The following is a 20,091-nucleotide window of genomic DNA, read 5'->3' on the forward strand; positions in this document are numbered from 1 at the left end:
CTTCTTTGTGTGATTTGATTGGACAGGAATTACAGGACTGATTTTTCTAATCCCCATAGACAAGACAAACAAAAGTAGTGACTGCAGGTAAATACTGCACTAAAATGTACTCAAGGAAAAGTAAAAGTACACATTTTTAAAACTTCTTAGTCAATTACAATTTTGGAGAAAAACTACTCAATTACAGTGATTGAGTATTTGTAATTTGTCACTTTACACCACTGATGTCGACATATATGTTGCTGATATATGGGTGACATATATGTTTCTGACATATAGGTAAACCTATATGTTGCTGACATATAGGTGACATATATGTGTCTGACATATAGGTGACATATATGTTTCTGACATATAGGTGACATATATGTTGCTGACATATAGGTGACATATATGTTGCTGACATATAGGTTACATATATGTTTCTGACATATAGGTGACATATATGTTTCTGACATATATGTGACATATATGTTTCTGACATATAGGTGACATATATGTTTCTGACATATAGGTGACATATATGTTTCTGACATATAGGTGACATATATGTTTCTGGCATATAGGTGACAAATATGTTTCTACCATATAGGTGACATATATTTTTTGACATATAGGTGACATATATGTTTCTGACATATAGGTGACATATATGTTTCTGGCATATAGGTGACATATATGTTTCTGACATATAGGTGACATATATGTTTCTGACATATAGGTGACATATATGTTTCTGGCATATAGGTGACATATATGTTTCTGACATAGAGGTGACATATATGTTTCTGACATATAGGTGACATATATGTTTCTGACATATAGGTGACATATATGTTTCTGACATATAGGTGACATATATGTTTCTGACATATAGGTGACATATATGTTTCTGGCATATAGGTGACATATATGTTTCTACCATATAGGTGACATATATTTTTTGACATATAGGTGACATATATGTTTCTAACATATAGGTGACATATATGTTTCTGGCATATAGGTGACATATATGTTTCTGACATTTAGGTGACATATATGTTTCTGGCATATAGGTGACATCTATGTTTCTGGCATATAGGTGACATATATGTTTCTGGCATATAGGTGACATATATGTTTCTGGCATATAGGTGACATATATGTTTCTGACATATAGGTGACATATATGTTTCTGGCATATAGGTGACATATATGTTTCTGGCATATAGGTGACATATATGTTTCTGGCATATAGGTGACATATATGTTTCTGACATTAAACTGAGGTCCTGACTCTCTGTGGTCATTAAAAATCCCATGGCACTTCTCATAAAGAGTTTTCTGGCATATCTGACATATATGTTTCTGGCATATATGTTGATATACATGTTTCTAGCATATATGTTGGCATATATGTGTCTGACATATATGTTGACATATGTTTCTGGCATATATTTGACATTTATATATATATATAATATAATATTATATATATATAATATCTGTTACACTTATAAGTTGACATATGTTTTTGACATACATGTTGACATACATGTTTGTGGTATATATGTCGACATATATGTTTCTGACCATATCACCCTGCAGCCCAAGACCGGTTACTCACTGAAAATATGCAGGGCTGAAGCAGCCTTTCCACTGCACACGACATTTGGACATGACTGTCGGTTTTCAGTGTTGTCGTCCACTACTGGGGAGAAGCTGATTCTCTCGGTGTTCTAAATTAGGGAGGGCAAAAGCAAGAGCCTTTATTCTCTGTGCGTTTACATAGTTTAATGGATGAATGAATACTAAACTCATAGACCGCTAAAATATTGAAGGGAATGTGGAGACAACATTAAAAATATATATTTTTATAACTTTCTTACTTACATTTATGAACAGAAAAGTTTTTTTTAATATATGACTATTTATAATTAAAAAAATAACCAAATAGCCTCCTATTTCTCATATCGCGTGCACAGATCTGCTTGGACAACACTGGAATACATCATATCCGGTCGGCAGGTCGCATACGGTCAAGTTGCAGGAGTTCAAATATTACAACGGATCCGCAGCTCAACTCGGATCCGAATTTTCCGCATATGAAGATGATCGGAACTCAACGCAGTTGCTCTCCATTGGAAATGAATGACTTCCGGTTTGTCGTTTGTCATGTGGAGTGGAAAGGAGGCTTGAGCCTGGTCAGTACCTATACGGGAAACCACATGGGAAAACTAGTTTGCTGTTGAAAGTGGTGTTAAGAGAGGCCAGCAGAGAGTGCTCAACCTGCGGTCTGCATGAGTCCTAATGTCCTAATGTAAAAGTGAAGGGGACACTAATGGATAGTTTTATAAACAAACAGTAGGCGCCGTCTTTTGGATGAGACATTAAACCGAAGTCCTGACTCACTGTGGTCATTAAAAATCCTATGGCACTTCTCGTAAAGAATATGTCCTGGGCAAAGTCCCTCAATCGGCCCTTACGATCATGGGTGTATGACATTACATCACACTACATTATTTTGACATATATTGTCGCATACTGTATGTAGCTACCTCAACAGCTTGTTTAAGAAAAAACATGGAGAGACTCAAAAGTATCTGGCAGCAAACTTGACGGCTCTGCTTTGGCTCTTTTGACAGTTCTATGTTTTCCATCGGACCTTTTCCGCATTTCCGAGTTTCTCAGTAGTGGAAATCATTACAATGGGGTCAGTGGCGTAGCACAAACTGACTTTTAACTAGAATGGCCAAGTAGTCATTCCTTTTTCATATAAGACGTCATATTGTCACATTTATATTCAAAGTTTCTGTTACAATATTAGAATTAAACACTAAATGTCTGTCATCAAGTCACACAGTGGCTGAGTGGTTAACACTGTCGCCTCACAGCAAGAAGGTCGCTGGTTCGAGCCTTGGCTGGGTTGGTGTTTCTGTGTGGAGTTTGCATGTTCTCCCCGTGTTCATGTGGGTTTCCTGTGGGTGCTACGGTTTCCCCCAGAGTCCAAAAATGTGGTATATTTAAATTGACCAAACTTAATTTTCCATAATGAATGTGTGTAAATGAGAGTGTATAGATGTTTCCCAATACTGGGTTGCAGTTGGAAGGGCATCCGCTATGTATATGCTGGATAAGTTGGCGGTTCATTCTGCTGTGGCGACCCCTGATGAATAAAGAGACTTAGGAAAGGAAGGAGAATGAATGAATTCTGAAGTCTGTCATCATATTGTAAGTCATTACTCTAAAAGCATGATTTATTTGTTATACGGCCTGTAAATGTGTATGAGTTACTAGACCGCCATGCCTGGGCACCTAATTTTCACTTCACAATAGGGAGAGCAAGTTTGTCTGTTTTTTCGAGAAAATTAATATGTTGATTTATAAGACATATCTTTAGTAAAGTTAGTTTTTTTTTCTATCAAAAAGTTATGTTTATTCTTGCAGGAAGGGAAGTTGTTGGGCAACAGAGGCCCAATTCATATTCAAAACTATTTTGTGTTCTGTAATTTTAATAAAATAACAATGAAAATATATATATACATTCAGGAAAAATTAGAGTATTGAAATATAGTTTTATTTTAACAATTGCTAAATTATAGTAGGGTGACACAGTGGCTCAGTGGTTGGCAGCACTATCGTCACACAGCAAGGTCGCTGGGCCAGCTGCTATTTCTGTGTGCCATTTCTTGCATGTTCTCCCCGTGTTGGCGTGGATTTCCTCCGGGTGCTCTGGTTTCCCCCACAGTCTCAAGACATGCACTATAGGTAAATTAAATAAACTGAACTGCCATAGTGTAAATGTGTGAATGAGTGTGTATGGATGTTTCCCAGTACCAGGTTGAGCTGGAAGGGCATCCGCTGTTTAAAACAGGGGTGTCAAACTACGTTCCTGGAGGTCTGCAGCCCTGTAGTTGCAATCCTGCTTCAACACACTTACTGTACCAATAACAAGATTGAAGGACTCTTCTAGTTTGATTAGGTGTGTTTAATTAGGGTTGGAACAAAACTATGCAGAGCTTTGGCCCTCTAGGAACTGAGTTTGACACCTTTGATGGCCGAGTTTGTTGTAAAACATATGCTGATTAAGTTGGCGGTTCATTCCACTGTGGCGACCCCTGATGAATAAGGGGATAAGCCAAAGTAAAATGACTAAATGAATGAATAGATTGCAGTATAAAAACTGTCAAAATTACCGTCTTGGGTATCAATATGAATAAGTAAAGTGAAAAAAGTTAATGGATTATAGTATTTTTATTGATCATTGAATCAAATCAAGCAATCTATTTACTATGTCGATGATCAGTTGACACCAGTTTTCCTTCAAGGAAATTACAAACCTTATTTTGGGAAGGGGGCCTGCGGGACCCCACCGCAGTGCATGTCCTGCGTGCCCATACACTTCGGCACTGCAAACACAAAATTACCAAAAAATACCAACGTTACATCATGTGTTAGCTGGGTAGGCTGTTTCTACATATCATGCAGAACTTTGTGACTGTAGAAAATATATTTTAAATATAATTTTTTCACTATTTCAAAGAAAGCTATTTAAGCAGGTCACAAGGCCGTTGTTATTTGCATTCTTAATAACACCTTTATTATCAGTTTTTCAGACACATAAAAACAGTATGCCATGGGGTAGTTGTCGTCGGGGTGAGGGGTAAATTTCTGAAGGCAGAGAAAGCTCGAGGAGGCGGAGTTTCTCCTCCACTGCTCCCCCGCTTCTGCTCGAGCTCACAAGTTTGGGAAAAAGATTTTAAAGTCAGGAGTTGCCGAGCCGCGTCGAGTTAGTACAATGATTTTAAAACAGACCCTTTCTCCGTCTCATAAGGAATGAAAACTCTGCGTTTGTGTTAAAATGAGGGTGATCCTTTTAAACGGACTACTCTTGCTCTTTGTCGGACTCGCGCAAGGGGGTAAGTTGCAGCTCAAATGTATAACGTTAGCTAATGTTAAGCAGGAAAGACAACGGAAGTATATTTACCTTTGTTTGAAAGAAACATGTCCTTTGTATGGTTCAGCAAGTGCAAGGGGATATACCTTGATTTTCACCAAATATCACGTTTCTAAGTGGTTTCACTGTTCCTAAGGACATTATGGCAATCTTACGAATAAACGAGATTTTCTCACGGGCTGCTCTCTGTTCTTGCCATTTCAGCTGTTTTGTGGATTAACTGACGATAATACAAACAAATATATTAAAACATGCATGTTTACAGTTGGCTTTTTAATACTCGAGGCATGTTCATTGGAATTTGCCAACTTCGAATGTGCCTCCCAAACCATGAACCCAAAATAATGTGACAGCAGTCTGAATTTATTACGTACAGATAACATTGATTGTGCCCAATTTTGGCTCCATAAACTTAATATTCACAGCTGTGCCAAATGTCAGAGCCAGGTACAGAAAACAGCACATTATTAATAACACTGAAATGCTTGCTTAATGTTGGTGAATCACTGCATTATGAAAGCATATTAGCCCTGATATTTATTCAAGTGGTCATATTTTTTGTATGGCCATTGATTTAAAAAAAAGGCTTGCACAACATATGAAACTGGTAGATCTGTCCAGCATTATTCAAATATCCTTTCCAGACTCCCGTGGTGACATTTGAACATTAGTGTTTTAGCAAATATGTTTGTTGCATTTGTATTATACTGTTGCATTTCGTTTATTTGTGTTGCAATTCACTATGGCATTTCCTCTGAAACTGCTTGTCTATTGTCTGTGCTTGTAATTTGAAGTCCATTGTCCAGACGTATAAAAATCTACAAGATGTCAGATGCAGGACTTCGTTGTGTGATAAAAAGAGACTAAAGATAGTGTGGCATCCTTTTTTTTCTCCCTTACTGTCAGTTCAGGTTTGACCACAAAATTTGACCTCAATTTTTAATGTTTATTATTATTATTATTAATAATAATATTAAAATTATTGTTGTGTGTTTTTTGTTAGTCTTTCCCTTTTGTTAGAGCAATACAAAGCAGTATTGGTGCATTGTAGACTTTAATATAATCTTATTCCAGAGTCATGTTTTCTCAATATTATTTGGCTTGTTGTGTTAGCCATGCAAAGTTCAGTGAATCACATTGCTTCACTGAACTTTGCATAGTGCCTTGAGCATTGTAAACAAAGGACTTAAAACTAATAAGTATTCATTCCAAAAGGAAACTTTATTTATGCACTTGTTTTACCTCGAACAAATAATGACACCACAACTAACTTGTGTAGTTTGACAGAATTACACCTCAGCGCTGTCATTTCAGTTCTGAAGTAGAAGTGTTCTGTACACATGCTAATTGAGGGTTGTAAATACTATAGTAACAGTTGGAGAGAGACATAGATGAGAGTGCAGAGCACATTAGTGTAGATTAAAGGGTGATGTGGAGTTGGGAAAACAGCTGCGTCCAGGCCTCCATCAATGGACAGCAGGGCTAAGACAATGTGGCCATGTCAGAGTCTTTTATGTTGAGAACAGGGTGCTGTCAGGGCAGAGCATGCCAGCACATGCACATGGGTATCACGGTGCTTCCCTGGCGCCATCCGGCCTGTCCTATAAAGACAAGTGTTGCTGTTTTATTCAGTCAGTCACTTTTATTTCAAATCTGTAAGAAAACCAAAATGGAACTTTAAAGTATAATTAAGCCAAACATGTCATTTCTGCAATAATTTACTGTCCTACTACCTCAAACTTATAGGCTTCATTTAGAAAGGCAAAGAGGATATTTAAAATTTTGTTTCACTCATAATATTTTGTATTATATAAATAATGTATTTATTTATTTAATATTTTGTACACAAAAAAACTATAGGTTTAAAATGGCATCAGAATGAACAGACGAAGACATGGCATTTTGGAAAAAGTATCAAATTGCATTTTACAAGCGATAAATCATTGTATAATTTATCCAAAACAATATTAGGTGAAACATATACTGTACCACCAGTTTCAGATTAGACTTAAAGTTAGTCCTAAACTGCATTATTTGTTTTAACTGAAAATAACTTGCAGTGATATATCTTAAAATGTGTCAGTGCCATTGATTTGTCTCAAGTTGCACAGCAGTAGTGTGTTTTAATATATATATATATTACCCCACTGTGATTTTTTTTTTCCTGTTTAAAATATTTCTCAAATGATGTTTAACAGAGCAAGAAATGTTTCACAGTATTTCATTCTGTATTTCTTTCTTCTGGAAAAAAGTCTGTTTCATTTTAAAAAAAAAAATTTAAGGTTAATATTATTACATACCTAGCAATATATTTTTTTGATAGTCTACAGAATAAACCATTGTTATACATTGATTTACCTAATTACCCTAAAAAATAAACATGGGGACTAATAATACAGACTTTAACTGCATAAACACTATTTTAAATAAGGGCTAGTCCTGGCATAAGCTAAACCCTGTTTGTGTTTATATGATGAAATTAAGTCATGCGTGAATTTATTTTAATGCTATGCCCAGTAGTGTTTTGACTAAATTGTTGAACTTTCAGCCTTGTAAGCATGTAACATTCATGACAGTTTAAATCGCTGACAAATACGCCTGTTGTTAACATTAATATAAAATTCTTTAACAAATCACACAATTTCTGCATTATATTTCTGCACTTTTACAAACAATTTAGTATTTAGATCATTCAAAGTCAAACATGTTATGTGTGTATGTCACCTCTGGAATGTCCTTTCTTAGTTATTAGGCTTGGTTAGAACACATCAATTGAGAAAACAATACAACTAGTGCCTTCTGATTTGTCTTATTTTACTTCACTATTTATGTTACAATTCTGAAATGAAGTCAGTTTCGCAGAATTTTAAATAGTTTTCCTACATAGACATTGGCCGGTATATGATTCTGATTGAATGACAACCTTGGGGACGAATATGACGGTTTCACGATATTGTGGTTACTGCTCTAAAATATATTCTTTTTAAATGTCTGGTTAAAAAAATAGAACTTTTCCCCTTTGAACACAATAGATTTTATTTTAAGAAACATTTAAAATATTTTGGAGCAGTAAACATGTCAGACTAAATTATTCAAATGAATCATTTAATTCTGCTGTCTTCATTGGATTCAAAACACAGATTTCTTTACACTTTAAAATGGCATCTTTGGAGATCTTTTCTGCTGGAGATTTGTCCTTAAAACAAACAAACACATGTAAAAATATTATAGATATACTAAGGTATGACAGAAAGTTTTGGCAAACTTTGAAAATGGTTTTCATCCAATGCAAATAAATAAATAACCTTTGTTGACATGGCTTAAAATATTGAATACTTATGGATTTCTGTGGCTTGAAGAGTGCAAGACGCATAAGTGTCTCTACATAAATCAAATATTTTCAAATCACAAGTTGTTTAAAGTGTTGTAATTAACAGTTGTGTAAATCACAGTATTACAGTTTTTTTTCCAATTGTTTACACACATTTTCTAAGAGCATGTCTCATATTGTCATAACTCTACACACAAATCACAAAACACACACACATTGGGCAAAACTCTTCAATTCTTCTGCAAAATGAAACTCTACGTTCAAAACAATGTGATTTCTTCTCAAAATGGTCTTTTGTTTTCAAATGACACACACAAACCATCACATGAATAGACAATTATAAAAACAGTTGAACACTGATGTGCTTAATGTAAAACACTATGACTTCTTCTCCATTCATCATTATGACTTTCTGTAAGCCTTTTTTTTGTTCAGTGTTACACTTTACTAGACAGTAGGCCTACAGAAGTGCATTGTAAAATATTTCAGAATATACAGAACAAACAAATATCAAATATATTTTACTGTATTTTCCCCACAAATACAGTGTACACAGTGTTCATCACAACCAACACAAAGTTGCAGATAACGTGGTCTACATGCCATCAACAGAAGTATTTACTGAATACAGTCACAGTAAAAAAAACAGCTTTACTGCATACTCTTTTCTGTTTTGGTCTGGCCAAGCAGCGGGGGAAATATCCCTTTGCATGGCGAATCCACAAAAAGCATCAACTGCTATAGCTTGGAGAAGGGGTATACGTGTGTGTGGATTTCGGTCATACACTTTACATCTCCAGGCAGAAAAAAAATCCTCAATAGGTTTGAGAAATGGAGAATATGAAGGGGGTGATACACAACTAAAAAACATGGGTGGGCAGTAAACTAGTTGTGAACCAGATGAGCTCTGATTTCTAAATTGCAATTCTGTGTGTCAGGTGTTTACCTATGTGATGAGTTAGTATGTAAAGTAGCACAACTGACTTTACAATTGTGAATGACAGTGTGTTCCTTGTGAAAACAACAGATTTTCTGCCTGAAAATTGTGCAAAATGCAGAGAATTGTGTGTAGTGTTTTGAAAAAAGTGTGTTTTAAACCTGCAATTTGAGTGTAAAGCAGGAATTGTGCTTGTAATTTAGCAGAATTGGTTCAGGGGGTTGGTGCATCAGTTACATGTTGTAGTCATTGTGTCTGAAGTACAAGTAATTGTGTTTAAACAATTGGAAAAAGCTGTAATACTTGTGGTATAAACAAAGAGGTGAAAGGGATGTCAGATGAATTTAAATTGATTGAACTTATTGAGAACTCAGGACAGAAAAAAAGGTATCATGTATGATGTTTTCTTTTGTGCAGCTTCATTTTATGGTGATGGATTTGTGCAGTTAAAAGGAACAGAGTCGTCTAGCCGTAACACACTGCACATTCGTTTCCGCACCTCCAGCCCGAGCGGCCTGCTTTTCCTGGCTGCAGGGCAGAATGATTTCCTGTTGCTGGAGATGAATGCTGGCAGACTGCAGGTGAGTCACGTGCTGCTATTTCACCCTCAGCAATGTTTAGACCTAATACAACAAAGCTAACATGTGGAAACATGTTAGATCCATTCAGGATGAAAAGAATCGAATTAAACCGATTATTTTACCAACAATGAATGCGTCATGAAATAATCAAATACACAGATTATCACCATTCTCTAAAATAATAGATAAAATGAAGTGGCTATATTTATTTAAAGTCTAGTGACTTCACTACCGATGCTTCTGCCTTGGCACCTTCTGTTGAGGTGTACATAACAAACCTGACGATTGACTTAAGAGCTGAAGAATGTGAGCTTAGCTGATGGTGTTGAGAGAAGTAGATACATTACTGGAGGGTATGCATGAGTTCGATCATATTAAATTAAATTCCACAATTCACTTCAAAAACTTTGCATGAATTTATGAAATGGATTTTGGTTTTTGCATTTGCCTCACTGGCACTCAGGGAAGATTCTTTTATAGAGGATGTCTTTGGGCTACAACAGAAAAGATTGCACTGAACTTTTTGGGGTCAATTTGCCTGCAACAGAAAAGATCTTTGAACTCCCACGTTTATTTAAGGTTATCAAATTGTGCTTTTGCTATTCTTTCTCTTTGAGTACATGAGAAGTTATAATTGCTTTTAGCTGAGAAAAAGCTAGAAGTAAGAAGTTAGTATTCAACAAGTCTTGTCAAGTTTGTCTCATGTAAGCACAGAGACATTTGGAATAAAATCAATCGACACATGCTAATGGTTTTATTTGGGAAGATCCTTTCATGAATTTGAAGTTTTCTTTGAATGTGAGTAAAGTACTTGCTGTTTAAATGGACATTTATTAGTGCTTTTACTGGTATATAAATCCTCCATAATCTAGCCCCATCCTATCTCTCAGAGTTGCTTCATTTTTACACTCCTGTGAGATCTCTTAGGATAAGTGATCAGAATCTTCTTTCAGTTCCTCAGTCCAGGCTGAAATGTAGAGGGGACAGAGCTTTCTCTGTGGTGGGTCCTCGGTTGTGGAACACCTCGCCCCTTGAGATTACATCATTATCTATTTTTAAGTCACTTTTTAAAACCTACCTTTTTAGCATGGCTTTTTGAGATTATTTTAATAGTCATTTCTAATGCTACATTTTACATTTTCATCTGTTTTCTTATGTATTCTGTCTTTTTATTTTTACTTTGTCTTATGTACAGCACTTTGATCAGTCTGGGGACTGCTTTTAAATGTACTCTATAAATAAATGAACTTGGTGTAATCCTGGAATTTTAATGCTTAATGATCCCAAAAAATATTATTACTGTACTAAAGTGTAAATTAAGTGCAGATTAAATAATTTGACTGTTTCTTTAAACGGCCATGAAACCCCCTCGTTTCAGCAGGGTGTTTTCACACCTCTACTTTGGAAAAAGTCAGAAAAGTGGGCGTGTCCAGCTCTGTTTAGGGGGGAGTGTAGGAAGAAGAAAAGTGGGATGGTGTATGAGTGTCTATTTGGGCACCCGCGAGTTTCAGAATCAAAATACACACAGACACACACAGGAGAAAGTGATGGTGTTTAACCTACATGGACATCTGTAGTCGAATTATTTGCCAAATTATTAAATGGTGGACTTTAACTGCAGTTTGGCTCTTTCATTCAGGGAATTCAGTCATCTCCTTCGCGACAAACGAGATATTTGATTCGAGGAACTGCTCTAAGCGTGTATTTTTCATGCAATGTTTGATACCGCACGGTGAATGAGAGAAAAAAAACTCAGCATTTCCCAGAAACTTAGATGCACACGGCAGGTAGCGTCAGAAAGCCGCGTGTGTTATTCCGGTCACTAAATGCGGTAAAAACCCTACACGAGGTTAAAGTTTGGTTGTGGTGCTAACATGTTTACACTCGGTGCAATAGTTTGTTCGATACGAATAAACTGAATAAACAAAGAGCACTGTTCGCTGACTTACCAAATCTGTAGAGACAGGACAATCACCAGCAACAAGAGCGTCATTATTAAGAGGAGACTAAAGCGAATCCGGATCTCAGCGTTTGCAGATGAGAACAGCTCTCAGGTAAACAATAATCCTCCTTAGACACGTAAGTTATTGTTGTCGAGAGTCGCGTACACTGTTAATCCATTGCGTGAGTCTGAGCTCTCACAGAGAGAAAATGATAACGAAACTTAACTGCAGCAAACCATAAAAGCAACACTTCATGCTTGTTTTGCCAATACAACGTGGTGTCTCTGTCGTCTAAACACTGTGAAAGTAATGAATATTAATGAAGTTGCACAATAGAGCGCGCTGATTGGTTGGAACCAAGCTTTACTCATGCATTAATGCAGCACACTGTAAGACGTAATAAGACACACTCTGGCACAGAAGTCCAGTCTGCACGCTGGAATACAACGCTATTATGTCATGGCCGTGACGCAGCTTCAAAAATTCGTTTCCAACCGGAAGTACGAATTTGCTTGAAATAACGCAAAAACAACCAATTTACACTGTTTTTAGCAGTGTGGGACACATATACGACTGTCAACAGCTCAAAACATGTGTTTTGGTGTTTCGTGACCCTTTAATGACCAAAGCCTAAAATGAAATTTTTCTAAATTTATTTCAGATCATCATGCTGAAACAATTTGTTATTTAATCAACTAACATATTTATATTGGAAAAATTGTATTATGTTAACAGACATATCTAAGCCAGGGGTGTCCAAACTCGGTCCTGGAGGTATGGTGTCCTGCATTTTTTAGTTGTAACCCCTTTAAACACACCTGAATCAGCTAATTAAGCTCTTATTAGGTATACTAGAAACTTCCAGGCAGGTGTGTAGAAGGAAGTTGGAGCTAAAGTGTGCAGGACACCGGTCCTCCTGGATCAAGTTTGGACACTGATCTAAGCAATAGGGGTGCATGATATTGAAAAAAAACTGGCATCGCAAATATTTTTTTTCCTGTGATATTTATTTATTTGAGTACATTTTACACAAAATGATAAAAAAATCATCTAATTTTGGGATGGGTGCATAGTTTACATAAAGGAATGCATTTGCATGAAATATAATAAACAAATTACAAGCGTAAATTAATACAATAAACAAAGATACAAATGAAATAAACCGTGGAGAACAGTATTGAGGTACAGAAATTAAATAATCAAATGTAAAACAACACTGTATTGAAAATTCAACATTTGAAGTGCATCAAAACCTTTCATCAAAGTTATTAACTATTACCTAATTCAATAATTGACTGTTAACAGATTACAATTAATTAACTACATATTAACTAAAACTAATCAACAACACTATTCACTATGAGAATATTTTGTTGAGCCATTTGAAAATTTGACTAATGTAGTTTCATTGTAGAAACAATGAAATACAAATGATCTTTGTTAAGCTAGAAATATTACAATTTTTTGGGGCCAAATAGTTTACATTTTTTTTAAAGTCTTACACAGTCACGTAAAAAAAAATCACTGTGTTGGGCTAAACTTTGCATGGGTTTTCTGGGTAATTATAATCCTAACTCGACATTGCAGATCATGCGATGTGACTCTTCCAGATTCGCATATTGCAAAATTGATGATGAAACAATATATTGTGCAGCCCTACTGATCACCATTGAAACCAGTTATGGCTATTGAATTTGTACAAAATATAAATTGTGTTTTATGTATAAGTTAATATACAGTTGAAGTAAGAATTATTAGCCCCCCCTGAATTATTACCCCCCTGTTTGTTTATTTTTTTCCTCAATTTCTGTTTAACGGAGAGAAGCTTTTTTCAACACATTTCTAAACATAATAGTTTTTTTTTTTTTAATTGAACTGTATTTTATTTTGAACTTTTATACCCACACAACATAAAATTCACAATACAAAATCAACATTCAATAAAATAATATAAACAAATTATAATAAAAATAATAGCAAAACGAAAACAATATAACAGACAGTCAAATTGACAACCCTTCAATTTTCTTTTTATGTGTTCTCCAAATTTGCTAAAAGCTACCCCATTTCTGATTAAAAGTATGGGTGGAGTCCTGAAGTCTTGCCAACATACGTTCATATGATGCAGAAGAAGTCATCAGTTCAATCCAATCCTTTAAACATAATAGTTTTAATAACTCATTTCTAATAATGATTTATTTTATCTTTGCCATGATGACAGTAAATAATATTTGACTAGATATTTTTCAAGACACTTCTATACAGCTTAAAGTGACATTTAAAGGCTTAACTAGGTTAATTAGGTTAACCTGGCAGGTTAGGGAAATTAGGCAAGTTATTGTTTAGCGATAGTTTGTTCTGTAGACTATCGAAAAAAAGAATTAGCTTAAAGGGGCTAATAATTTTTACCTTAAAATGTTTTTTAAAAATTAAAAGCTACTTTTATTCTAGGCGAAATAAAACAAATAAGACTTCCTCTAGAAGAAAAAATATTATCAGACATACTGTGAAAATTTCCTTGCCCTGTTTAAAATGGAAAAAAATCAAAAAGGGCTAATAATTCTGACTTGAACTATACGAACACTTTGTTTTCATTTATTTCTGTCATTTACAGGTAAGGTTGGATCTGGGCTCTGGAGAGCAGATTCTTCTCTCAGACAGTGGAACCCAGCTGAATGATCTGGCCTGGCACACTGCAGAACTTCTCCATGACATCCACAATGTTACAATGACGGTGGACAACCACTCCAAGACTACCCTGCAAATGCCAGGCCAGGAGAGAGTGCTGCACATCAATGATGGCCTGTATGTTGGTGGATCGGGAGGTTTGGATAAGACCTATCTGTTTAGAGATCTTAGTGGATTCCGTGGTTGTCTTGATGAAGTAATATTTAATCAGCACAACCTCCTTTCATCATTAAGGCCATACTCTGGGTTTAAAAACGTCTATGAGGTTTCCCTAGGATGCAGTCCTCAATTTTTTGCAAATGAGGATGACCCTATTAGTTTTTTCAGCTCACAAGCTTATATATCTCTTCCCCCTTGGACGGCCCAGCATGAATGGACTTTTGAATGCTCATTCCACACATCAGCTGAAGAAGGAATCATCATGTACAACTCGGCTCGACAAGGAGATTTTGTGGCCCTGGAGATTCAGAAAGGCCTCCTTGTTGCATTGATTGGTAAAGATGGAAGTAAAACAGAGCTACGTTCCCTCTCCTTTATCAATGACAGAAGATGGCACAACGTCAAGCTCTTTTTTACCCCCAAAAGCCTCCAACTCACAGTTGATGGAGAGTCTGTAAAGTCCACCATTAGCTCCAGATCAAAAACCTTTCATCTGAAAGGTTTCCTCTTTGTTGGGGGAATCGATGACAGCACACGTTCTGAGGTCAGAAAGGTGGGCCTTACTTCAGTAGCAGGGAAACGTGTTAGAGGGGGTTCCTTTAAAGGATGTTTCAGAGATTTTAAAATAAATGATGTCAAAATGGGTCTTCCCAGTGCGGTAGTAACCAAAGACATCTCTGTTGGTTGTGAACCTGAAAAGGAGCTGGATATAAGTACAACAGTAAGCCCAATAACCCTCTCCAGTGACTCTGTCACTCAGTTGCCACCCACTGATGTCTCCACCCTAGCGAAAGGTCTTGTCAAGAAGTACGGACACAATTTTCTACAGCTTAGGAATCTTGTTGTCCCAGAAGGAGGTCGGGGATCCTTGGAATCAAAACATATAAAAGTGAACCTTGACTTCAAGAAACTTGGCATTCGTCAATCTCAGATCATTTTTAGAATTGAAGAGCAACCGGTACATGGTCAACTTAGGCTTGATGTAGACCAGGAGCAGGCTGAGCATACATTCAGCATGCTGGATCTGTGGCACGGCAGAGCCATGTATATTCATGGAGGATCTGAAGACCCACAGGACTTCTTCATGTTCTCAGTGTTCTCCAATAGCAGAAAGGAAGTACCAGGCTATCTGAAGCGACACAAACTGTATCGATTTAACATCACCGTTACACCAACCAATGACGCCCCTGAGTTAAGTCTACCTGAAGGAAATCTGTTTATTCTTATGGAGAACTCCAAAAAGAAGCTCACCACTGATGTTCTGAAGGCCATAGACATTGACAGTAATTACACAGACCTTGTTTACTCTGTGTTAGGGAACCTTAATGCTGATGCAGGGTATTTGGAAAATGAAGATAATCCAGGTACATCACTAAATTCTTTCTCCCATGCAGCCCTTGTAGATGGCAAGATACATTACGTCCACACAGGTGTGAGGAACTCTAGGATTGTGTTGAGAGTTAGTGACGGAGAGAAAGTGAGTAACACTGTTGTGCTTAGAATCATGGCTGTGGCACTTGAGTATAAAATCTCCAATAACACAGGTCTGGAAGTGACTCAAGGAGAGATGTACCTGATAAGCACCAACCAACTGGCTGTGTGGACCAATGCCTTGAAGCAGGTGGTTGACATTCGTTATGATGTGATTGAGCCACCAAAATTCGGTGAGCTCCAAAGGATGCACTCAAGTGGAGAATGGAAGATCACCAGCTCATTTTCCCAAAGAGTTCTTGAAAAGGGCCGTTTAAGGTACCTTAGCACCTATCAGTCTATTCAAACAAGTAATAGCACGGACCACTTCAAATGTAAAGTAACTGTGGCCTCCAGAGCTAGTGAAGAACTTGTTTTTCCAATTACTGTAAAGTGGATAAACTACACAATAGAGAACAACAAACCTGTAGAGCTGGACAAAATTACAAGAGCTGTAATTGACTCTGATCATCTGTATGTAAAAGCCAATGGTGTAAGTCTGACTGATGACGAACTTTGTTTTAAATTGTTGACTTTACCAAGAAGAGGAATTATTGAAGTGAAAAATGCCAAGTTGGATTTGAATTCTACATTTTGTCAAAGGGACATCACAGATCTGAAGGTTGAATATCAACTACTAGAAAGATCATTTGAGGATACCAGTGATGAATTTGTTTTCCACATATTTTCAAAGCATGCACATTCTGCTAGTCACATTTTCACAATCAACATTAAAGCAGATGTCAACAGCATTTTCATGACAAACAATGGACTGTCACTTCTTGAAGGTGAAAGTAAACTTATTACAAAGAATGAATTGTTTGCTGAAACTCTGAGCACTAAAGAAATCTACTACACAATTACAAAGACGCCAAACCATGGGAAGTTAATGCGAATCAACTTGTCTAACTCTACCAAAGACTTTGACAAAATTATGTCCTTTACTAATCAGGATGTTCTTGAAGAGCGTATTATGTATGTTCATGATGACAGTGAAACAACTCAGGATGATTTTACCTTCATAGCCTCCACAAGCCCTGTAGCAAAGCTGTATGTTAGAGAAAATGATGTTGGCTCTAAGGAGGGTGTATTTAATATCTCTATAAAACTAGTGAACGATGAAAAACCCACTCGCATCGTAGACAAAGTTTTTAATGTTGTCAGAAACAAACAGAGATTGCTTACACTCGAGGACCTGTGCTATCATGACTCAGATTCAGACTTTAGTGATGGCGAGCTTGTCTATACTCGGCGTGGTATCCCAATGGGCGATTTGGTTCTTGTGAATGACACTTCACACAAGCTGTACCAATTTCGTCAAGAAGACGTAGAACAGAAACGAGTGCTGTTCATACACCACGGGATGAACTCTGGCCGTTTTGTCCTGTTTGTGTCAGATGGCAAACACTACGTGTCCTCTCTGTTGGATATTAGCGCACAGGATGCTTATTTAAAAATTGGCAACAATACAGGCCTGTTGATACAGAAAGGGCAAGCCAAGATGCTTTGTCATGCTAACTTGAGTGTGGATACAAACCTTGACATACGAAATGACAATGAAATAACATTCAAAATCCAAAAGCCTCCAAAACATGGCAGTCTGTATTTAAATAACAGCAAGACAGAATCATTCACCCAAAATGACCTGAGAAATTGCTTTTTGTCTTATTATCATGACAACAGTAATAATCTTGCTGATGTTTTCACGCTCCTGGTGGAAGCAAAGGACCTTCAGCTTGATGTTAAAGTCCCTGTGAAGGTGTACTTGGAAAGCCATCAAAGGCCACCCATCATACTTCATAACAAAACCTTGCTGGTAGAAGAGGGGAAGCCAGTCAAGATTGAGAGCAGTAAACTCAAGGTAAATATCAACCTCATTGATGCTTTAATGAAGCTTTTTTAGCCTTACTTTAATGCATCATAGGAATTGTGTTATAGATTGGATTTCTTTATCATTGGTTTAAACAGTGTTGGGGAAATAACAGATGAGTAAAGTTTATTTATAAACTAATTTCAAGAGGATCACGTGTTTATGATTGACCACAGCTGATCCAGCATTAGCTATCATATGATTTACCAATCAGACGGATCAAAACGCACATAAATAACCAGATTTCCTTACCTTAGTCATCTTTGCCTTGAAGAATCCTCTCATCCACACCTACTCCTCCCTCTCTTTCATAGACAATTGCCAGAAAGGATGGCTCGGTGGCTAGCGCTGTTGTCTGTTGCTGGTTTGAGTCCCAGCTGGGCCAGTTGGTGTTTCTGTGTGAAGTTTACATGCTTTCCCGATGCTCGCACTGGTAATCCGGTTTCCGTCCATAGTCCAAAGGCATGCAGTATAAGTGAATTGAATAAACCAAATTTGCACAATATATGAGTGTTTTAGCACTAGGCATTCACCGCATAACCATATGTGTATAGTTGGCAGTTCTTTCCGGCGTGGCAATCCCTAACAATCAAGGTATAGGCTGAGCAAACAAATTTGGTGGAGATCCTGAGACCTACAGTACCTGATCTCAGACTCCCCTCTCTCCTGATGAAACGGGAGGTAGCCCAGGGCTCAAGGAACTTCTGAGCTTAGGGCTCTCTCCCAGGACAGCATGCCAAACAAGCTTTATTATCAATCATCAGCTAAGTGTGAACTCTTGAAAAGAGGCTTTCCAATACTACCTATGGGACAGGGGTGTCCTGCTTCTAAAGGAACTAACATTCTGCAGTGTTTTATGCTCAAAAAACCATTGATAGATGTATAGATGTAGTATGAAGACCTTGACTTTATCTGAAATGGCCGCCTATATTATTAAAAAGAGAAAAAGTTAAATTTCTGTTCGAAACCATAATAGATGTATCGAGTGCACTGCTTCAAACCTGTAGCACATTAAATAATGTGTACAACTGATGTACACTCAGTAGCTAGAATATAGCCATAATACACTGTGATTCCTGAATTAATATTAGCATCTTATCAAAACATGCATCTGCAGTTGAATCATCCATCCACGTTCAAACCACTGATCTATTTTGCGTACAGTTTATTGTAGTTCAATGATTTTTACGTAATTTTTAAATTTATTCATTCATTTTTCTTCAGCTTAGTCCTTTATTTATTAGGGGTCGCCACAGCGGAATAAACTGCCAACTACTCTGGCATATGTTTTACACAGCTGATGCCCTTCCAGTCATAACCCAGTACTGGAAAACACCCATACAGTCTCTCATTTACACAGACACTCATACACCATGGTCAATTTTAGTTCATCCAATTCACTTATTCTGCATGTCTTTGGACTGTGGGGGAAATCAGAGCACCTTGAGGAAACCTACGCAAACACGGAGAGAACATGCAAACTCTACACAGCAATGCCAACTGGCCCAGAGGGGACACAAACCAGTGACCTTAATTATTGAGTGTTTAGTTTGATATTTTATATGCTAGTTTTCATGACAACCCAAGATAAATATTTTCATTACTACTGGAACTGGCAGATTGCCAAGATTCAGATGACTATGTAATGGCAAACATGAAATCAGGTCCTCCCAACACACTCAATTGTTTTCATGTACTCCAATACTCCTTTCCACCAAGGCAGTTTGAGTGCTGGTTCAGAGCCAGAGCCTAGTTCCAAATCAGTTCTTTGTCATTTGACACCCAGAACACCAGCTCTGAATTAGGAAGGTTCTTATAGCATCAAAACTTTGCTGGTCTAGAAGTACAAACTGCTTGCTTCAGGGGCTGAAGGCAGGGTTACCATGAGCAATGAGAAGAACAGAAGTGGTTTTTGAACACTTTTTTGAAATAACATTAGAACTCTACACTAATACATTGGGCTCTATTTTAACAATCAAAGAGCATGGTTTAAAGCGCATGTCACATGTGCGCTATTAAGGATGAGAAAAATGGTTGCTGTGCCCGTCGCATGATCTAAAAGAGTTGTCCTTATTCTCTTAATGAGATTTGGGTGTGTTTTGGGCACAGTGTGCATAAAATCATTCAGATAATAAAACAAAATGTTCCCATTAAGTGCGAGTTGCACTCGGGT

At 37.0% G+C, this 20,091-nt stretch overlaps 1 protein-coding gene across 2 annotated transcripts in view; it reads left to right on the forward strand.

Annotated features, from left to right (window-relative positions):
* The first annotated feature begins 1,979 nt into the window (after nucleotides 1–1,979).
* The window catches only part of cspg4ba (chondroitin sulfate proteoglycan 4ba), a 34,961-nt gene continuing 16,849 nt past the window's right edge, over nucleotides 1,980–20,091 (forward strand). The window contains exons 1-3 of one of the 2 annotated variants that reach the window (XM_073951251.1): nucleotides 1,980–2,186; nucleotides 9,625–9,788; nucleotides 14,346–17,909. In XM_073951251.1, the coding sequence (XP_073807352.1) occupies nucleotides 9,768–9,788; nucleotides 14,346–17,909 (3,585 nt within the window). In that variant the 5' untranslated portion in view covers nucleotides 1,980–2,186; nucleotides 9,625–9,767. Of the gene's footprint in view, nucleotides 2,187–4,694; nucleotides 4,902–9,624; nucleotides 9,789–14,345; nucleotides 17,910–20,091 lie in introns of those variants that run through there. The other variant, XM_005165393.6, reaches the window with a different exon arrangement.

Source organism: Danio rerio, chromosome 5 (genome assembly GCF_049306965.1).
Source record: "Danio rerio strain Tuebingen ecotype United States chromosome 5, GRCz12tu, whole genome shotgun sequence".
In the NCBI taxonomy this organism is placed as follows: domain Eukaryota; kingdom Metazoa; phylum Chordata; class Actinopteri; order Cypriniformes; family Danionidae; genus Danio; species Danio rerio.